At 40.8% G+C, this 8,260-nt stretch overlaps 1 protein-coding gene across 1 annotated transcript; it reads left to right on the top strand.

Moving 5' to 3' along the window:
- Positions 1-6,946: 6,946 nt before the first annotated feature.
- Positions 6,947-7,255, top strand: rprma (reprimo, TP53 dependent G2 arrest mediator candidate a; the record flags this gene model as incomplete). Its single annotated transcript, XM_080038441.1, has 1 exon — positions 6,947-7,255. The coding sequence occupies one exon, from the start codon at positions 6,947-6,949 to the stop codon at positions 7,253-7,255; it is 309 nt and encodes a 102-aa protein (XP_079894567.1).
- Positions 7,256-8,260: the final 1,005 nt, after the last annotated feature.

The following is an 8,260-nucleotide window of genomic DNA, read 5'->3' as shown; positions in this document are numbered from 1 at the left end:
CACCTCCCTGGGATGTCAGCCAAGGCAGCCAATCAGGGAGGGTCACGGCCAGGGCCTCAGGAGCACTCGCACTGCTGACGAGGCCTTTGAACTCTGGAGACGGGCTGAGGAAACAGGGAGCGGGTTTGACCAAGGGGCGACATCCTATGACAGAAAGAAATAAGAAAAGTTTGTTATTTGGTACAGATGTATGTAAACCTGTACCTTATGTAACAGGAATTCAATGTCTCTTTATTGATGGTTCGATCCACACTAAAAAACAGCTGTTTCACTGGTGTCATCACAAAAGTTGTTTCCACTATCAGTTACATTCATTAAGTGCTGGCAGGTGGCCAACTCAGTTTGTAGTGGCACAGCAATCCCTGGCATCGTGTTACCTCCCATTAAAAACGCTCCCAGCAAGTTTCACTGCAGAGAGGCAAAGAGCTTTTAAATTTGGGGAACAGAGCGCTAGTATCAGCAGAAATCACCATTGGCTGATGGCATTTGTTTACAATACATCTATTCTATCAACAATGGCATACATACTAGGTGATATATCGGTCAATATTTAAGATATATACCAAGCCATATATAAAGTTTATGATAACAATAGGAATAGTAATGACAGCTTGAGTTTGTAGCAGTGGTACTCCGGAAGAACCCAGATGGATGCAGTCAGGCTAATATGATTTGAATTATTTTTTTTTAATCTGTACTTTTTTGCCATATAGAAAAAACAGGGGTTCACGGGTGTCAATGTCTTGCACACAGTCATCTACGGAGATGCTCCATTGGAGGTCAACCCCTGACTTCCCGCAATGTACTGACCAAAGGCCCCACCACATTTCTCCATTTGAAAAGGGTGAGTGAATGCTAATTTCCACTTCACAGACATCTCTCACTTCATCAGTAGAACTGATAGGACCATCTGGGGAAGCTTTCATACCAGAGGCAATTTGTGGAGGTCAGCTATTTTAGCTGGCACGGCATGTATGCCTCACAATAGTTCTGATGAAAAGACAACATCATTTTCCAAACAGGATTTCTACTTGACTCAAATAAAATTATAGTTTTTTGTTGACTGAAAGGCTTATGAAAGTATAATCAGAAGGGAAGTGGAGTGATGGTGCGGGAAAAATGCTTTCAACATTTCATGCATCATTTTAAATATTCATAACATAATATAAGCTACAATGTACTTCCCAGGGTAGAAAATTGGGCTCATGCTAAATGCAATATACACTTGATTTAAAAAAAAAGTATCTGCATGTGTGTGTGAATTTAAATTAAAATGCATGTACAATAGCTTACCCTACACTTTACTTTGAAAACTCATGGGAAAATGCCAGCAGCATCTCCTGTGGGGGAATCTGACAGATTACTTTATCTTTCACTTGCAGCATGGTAATGATTTTGACACACACACACACACACACACACACACACACACACACACACACACACACACACACACACACACACACACACACACACACACACACACACACACACACACACACACACACACACACACACACACACACACACACACACACACACACACACACACACACACACACACACCTTCCATCATAAGGTCCGAACCCGATGCCCCTGGGCTAATTCTTATCTCATGCGAAAAACAGGGGCAGCCTCTGTGCAGCTGCATCAAGGGCTTCAGACTGCGATCACAGAGCTGCAGCTGATTTTCAGACGGACAGAATCTCTTCACCATTCGCTTGCTTTCAACCCCGGAGAGATGGACGCAATCTAACCTCCCAGATAATGAGTGTAATCATCAAAATGGTCTCAGTGAAGCTCTGCTGAAATCCATGTCTGCATGTAGTAGCATATCAACTCAGCAGCTCACATTGAGGAGGACAGATCCATGATGATTCTGTCTGATGATGTCTGTTCGCATTCTATCTATAGGCCTTGGTGTGTCAGTGGCGGAGACATGTTTGGGTTTGGTACCACCAACCTCGTCCGAGAATCTGAGTCAAATAGTCTTACCGTATGCATGGATGAGTTGTTGTTCATGCACACACAACTGCAATTCCACTGTCATAAGTAGGGAATGAAGCTTCGGATGGAGCATCAACACTTTTTTGAGTTTGGAACAAATTTCTGTCTGTGGCACCATGAAAACCTACAACAGGTGAAAGTTGGCCATTGATTGCATTGATCGATTGTTTAGCATGTAGCCTACTATACAACAATAGATACTGAGATTAGCATTTTCATTATATGGAAAAAGACGTTTGCAACAAAAATTAGGCCTCTATCACTCAACTCAAAATATAGAGAGGGGGGAGTAATGTTTTGGGACCAGCTCTGAAACTCATGTATCATATTAGCATTGGCATTGGTATTTAAATAACAATAACAAGCCAATCTATACCCAGCCTCACCAGGAGCAGGAGGTGATTAAATAGTTGATCCCAATAAGCCCATTAGCCCAGTGAGTGTAGCTTATGTCAAAACCAAAACAACACAAACTGATTACATTAATATCTGTGGTGGTTTCAAAGGTGTGGCGTGCGCACGCGCTCACAGTCTGGCCATCTTTCATTCATGTAGGCTACCTGTAAATTATACTGAGTTTTATTATTTTTTGGGTGACAGGGAAGACATGATAAAAACACTGTAACAACAAACCGACGAACACCTCTTCTTAATGGCAACATTCATTTGTCGTAACATTTGATAATGAGCATCATCATTACATCCTCATTAAATCTATGGCATGTCGCGCGAGGCAATTACCTACGGCCGTGACACTGTTCGACTAATTATAGAAGGAGTGCGCGCGACGGAAAATGAGGATACTGTGTGTGCTTACCTAAATTATGGATGAAGTGAACCAGTGACCTGTTCCAGCCTCGCTCTCAGGCAACGTGTTGAACGCAGGCAACATGACCCAACGTAGGCTACAGATAAAAGCAGTGGCCGAATTCAATGAGATAATTTGCTCCTGCGGAAAACGTAACGTCTCGAGACGACACCTAAGTTACAGTCCACCTCTGTACAGCGCAGTCCACAATTCCGCGTGACCGTGTCCGTCCAGCAATGCCTGGTACCTGTTCGGACTCCTTGATAGGATTTGCCCCTTGTTGAGCTGCAGTAAACCGGTGAACATGAACGGTCCCTTACATTTTCCCCTTTCGTTTGACTGCCGATGCGGTCAGTGGTAGTGCTACACTTGTCCCGCATGCACCTGTTCTCCGTCTCCGACTGAAAATTATAACGGTGAGAGGACAAGCAAGATTATTCTGCACAATCTAACCCTCGAGTCTTTACAGGACCTGCCAACGTTCGCATCTCCTCTCTGATTGGCTGAAGGCGACGTCGCTCATGAAATCCTCTTGAAGTCGAGCCGCATGGGCGTCTGGTAAATGTAGTCGCGAATGCCATCGCCACCACAAGCAAAACACAGGCATACAAATGTGATTGTATGATAGGATACGCAAAATTAAAAAATTAAAAATGAATTTTTAACTATAGCCTTATTCAGCGAATATTTCTCAGCAATATGCCAGAGAGCTTTTTTTTGTCATATGCCTGCATGACAAAGTTAATTAGGCTATGTTGAAGTTTGATAACGTTGTTTTCTATTTCATTTTTTAGTTTGTTAATAATGACAAATACCATTCCAAATGGGCTTTAATTTATATTACTTTAATTTATGCCTATTTACTTTGGATTTTTGATGGTCAGGCCTACGATGAATGCGCACAATTGAACAGGGGCGTAGCACCAAATTCTGGGCCCCTATACAAAAAGTCCTGATGGGCCCCCTGAAAGGCGGTCTTACAATACACATGGCTCTCTGAGCCAGACAACTCCACAATACATTTATTTGAGGAATGACGAAATCATTACTTTTACCAGTGTTTCCCCCAGAAAATTTCTTAGTCAAGGTGGTCACTGGCCAGGGTCACAGGAGGCGCGGCGCTGCGCACCGCAGTGATCATTTTGGGGGTATTTTGCTCAAAGATGCCAATGCGCACTATAGAAATAAACAACTGTTTATTTGAATACAAAAATACAACAGACACTGACCTTACAGTTGTGCAATTTTGTTTGCTATGTGCAGGTAAAATTTTACGGACAGTACAAAACATAATTAAAGAAAACTTCTACTGTTTTGGTGCAATACTATGCAGACACACTAAATACAAATAATAGACCATACACTTGTGTATGCACATCAAGTGCAAATTCAACTTTTTAAATTTCCTTTATGGATGGGGGGCTGTGATTATTGTGGACAGGCCTAATGTGATGTGATAGCCTATAATTCATTAATGGTTATTATTAGCCTACTTGCTTGATTTCTTTTTAAATACAGAGGTTATTGGTCATTTTGGAACATGTCTTTCCCAATTTAAAACATAAAAATAAAGCAGCATTGAAAATTCAGAAAATAAATATTGTTGGCCTACACTAGCATGCTGTTCTACAAAGAACTCAATAGTTGAAATAATAAATACAATGTGTTTTCCCCTTAAAATGTCTAAATGCATTTCAAAGACAGTAACAGTGTGGCATTTCTTTAAACTTACTGAAACTTGCAGGGGCCATCACTCTCATGTATTTATCAGACTTTTCTCTGCACTTTCTGAGCTGATAGATAGGTTGTGTTGCCACAGTGATGTGGAGTCTAGCTGTTCTAGCTTTGCCAGCACTTATTTCTGTATAGCTAAATATCCCCATAGAAACATCGCTGCGTTTATTTTCGCCACCAGTTCAATTCGATGTCGGCTTGCTCCTGCTAACTCTCCCGCACACATGCCTTAGTCAATTCTGATGGGCCCCCCTCTGCCTTGGGCCCCCCCGTGACTGTCGCACTTTCCCCCGCAGTCCGTCGGCCCTGCAATTGAATGTAGGCCTAATAGCTATTTCCCCGGTTTGTTTTGCTATCACTTATTATCTTAAGGTTAACTATCATACAGTAGGAACATTATATGTTCTGACCCACTGATATCTTTCTGTATTCAATTATTATTCTTTTTTTAAATAACGGAGCATTTTTATAGAGTAACTCAGTAGAATCATGAATCAAAACAAGTGTTAGAATACTTTACCTCACGTCCTTATTGGAGTTTTTAATATAACCTTCACGATGCACTGGTGATGTTTGTTTCCATGTTATTTACTTGATATAAGAAGAACAACAGGAAGTAAGTAGGTAGAAGTAGGCCAAAACCGCAGTACTTACCGTACCTTTACAGTCATGCCTGTGGTTGATTAAAACTGCATTAGCCTACTCTCTGGTGTGCATGCAGTGTGTGTCCATGGGCAAATTCATTTAAATAGGCAGATAGACACTGGTGTTTAGATCACAGCTGGATAAGGGCAGGCATTTGGTGATTCATGTTGAACAATACTGCCATCTGCTGCTACTGATGTTGCTTTTGCCTTTGGAGGATGTTAGTAGATCAAATCTAAGCCAATTATTTAATTAACTTTGAAAACTCTGATGTACTGTCAGTGAATTACTGTCACAGACTGTGCACAGCCCTTTTATTTGAAGCTTTTACTGATGTTATGCAACAGCTGACAAAATACCCCGTGGTAGGTGCAATGTGACATAATATCTGACTTCCACTCATAATTGATTAACAAACATTGCATCCACACACCATATTCAACAACCACTAGATGTCAGTGCATGTCCTTATTCCTCTTTGTAGATGGAATTGCAAAAAAATAAAAAATAAAAATTGAGTGAAGTGAGTAAACAATCACTTCCACTTCATTTGTATTAATTTGTACTTCTGAGGAACATCTTCAACCTATGCTTTTGGTTGTTTAGTGTGCTTCACTGTAAATGACTTGCTCAGTAAAGAACACAGGTGTTGCTTCCACAGGAATCTTTCACATAAGATGTTGGCATGTCACTGTCAAAGGCAAGCATGAATTCAATTCAGCTGTGTCAGTTTCAGGGTCCTGGCAATGTGCACATTAGCTCACATGTCACAATGAATAGCACAAAGCTTCCATTACTGTAAATAAACAGCATCACGCCATTATTTACCTACTATGTCATGTTAATTAATGAATAAAAGGTCATCAAAGGGAAAAATATGTACGTAAATATACAAAGTTGTTTGTGTGAGGAATCTTATGGTCAACGCCAGAAAAAACAGAATACGCTAGAGGTCAGAGCTTGTTAGATAGATAGATAGATAGATAGATAGATAGATAGATAGATAGATAGATAGATAGATAGATAGATAGATAGATAGATAGATAGATAGATAGATAGATAGATAGATAGATAGATAGATAGATAGATAGATAGATAGATAGATAGATAGATAGATAGATAGATAGATAGATAGATAGATAGATAGATAGATAGATAGATAGATAGATAGATAGATAGATAGAAGGAGGCGGGAAGGAAAGAAAGTAAAGGGAATGTATCTATCATATAAAACATAATTCATTATTGATAATTCACCAAATAGTAGGCCTACAAAAGACTTAATAAACTACAATTTACAATGAAAGTCTTCATTAGAGGATTTCAATCTTAACTGTCTATAACTGGAACAACTCGCACACACAGTCACAGAATATGATGTAACACGTGCCTGCGTGCACATGGACATCCATGGTGGCACACATGCAGTCCAGTCGTGTGGTGGCGCTCTTGCTGTTTTTATCCTGCCACTTGGAGCGATTCTAACGCACGCAGGTACTGTCTGTGTATTTAACCGCGGAGTTGGACGATTCATTCCGCTCTGAATCTGGCTACTGCGCGCATGAAGACTCCAGTGATGCGATGCCAAAGCAGCCTGTTCATCTCCAGAAGTGCGCTTTCTGATCTGACGGAACTTCCTCGCTTCAATCCTCTTCACTTTTCACTTGATGACATTATTTATCTAGGATTCCCCATCTCACATCGCAATTAAAGTTTCGAAATTTGGAGAGAGAAAACAATTAAAAAGTGGAAATGAATAACACCGGGCTCAACCACACGGAGGGTGGACTGCTCAACAAGACAGAGGAGTTATTCTGCTGCAACTTTTCCTCCGTGGTGACTGACAACGGCTTCGTGGCGGCCGCTCCGGATGAGAGAAGCCTCTTCATCATGAGAGTGGTCCAGATTGCCGTCATGTGCGTGCTGTCCCTCACCGTGGTGTTTGGCATATTTTTCTTGGGTTGCAACCTCCTCATAAAGTCAGAGGGAATGATCAACTTTTTGGTAACGGAAAGGAGACCGTCTAAAGAGGCGGAGACGGTCATAGTCGGAGCCTACTGATGGACAAAGAGGACCCTGCTGCGTCTATCATGGTTTGAATCAGATCTGAAGTCTGCTGTAGACAGATCGGAGACAGTGCGATGATCAGCTGGTCCCTCGACAAGCCCCTTTGGAAACTAGACATTGTTGGGTGACTGTGGCTTTCAGGAGCTCACCTTATTTCTTGTGGCCTTTTAATGCCCACAAATACTCAATTAATCTCTCCAAGACGTAGAGCGCCTTTAAGCCTCTTTTGTTTATACAAGTATTCAATCAAGCACTGTTGTATTCTCAGTAGTCGGAGCACCGTTTGTCATGTAAGTGGAAAAGACTCTGTATTTGCCTCCTTTCTTGGAAAACAAAAAGCACCCTCTCATATTGCCAATGCAATGGAGAAAATTAATGTTTAACATGTACATGTATTTTGTATGTGTTTTTGCATACAAAATGCAACATAGTATTCAGTGTGTTTCTCTGGATCTCCTGGTGATAACTGTATGAGTGTCTTGTTAATTGGAATAAATTCATACTGTAATTAAAATGTTCCTCTTAGTTAAGGTCTATTATTCTGCGATGATTAGGCTGCCACCCTCGCCACGCCCTCTTTCTAGAAGCTATTTAGTTCTCAGACACTGAAATGACACGCTTTAAAGAACTGTTTTATTCAGATATTAGGTGTATTGTGGTAATTATTTAAAAAAAAATTATTATATCAAGTTTATAAGACTGTGCTAGTTGTCCCACAGATTCCAACAGGGTACTGACATCATGAGTGTGTTTTTTGACCTCTGGCAAATGTAGGGAGTGTTGAATGTGGAGGAAATGGCTTCAATCTAAAAGATTCCATAAAATGTCATAATTTCTATTGTTACTTCCGTGAACTCAACAAACACCTCAGGTGTTTTTCCTTAAATCCACTCCCTAATCACTGTGTAAATATGTCAAGAATACTGTTTTTCCACTTGTCCCAGGGTGTAAGAGCATAGATTTTTTGTCTGTCTGGGTCAGATTTTGATCGGTGCAGAG

Source organism: Ammodytes marinus (genome assembly GCF_949987685.1).
Source record: "Ammodytes marinus genome assembly, chromosome: 12".
Taxonomy (NCBI): Eukaryota; Metazoa; Chordata; class Actinopteri; order Uranoscopiformes; family Ammodytidae; genus Ammodytes; species Ammodytes marinus.
The sequence above is the reverse complement of the archived record's forward strand: the minus strand, read 5'-3'. Positions and strand labels throughout refer to the sequence as shown.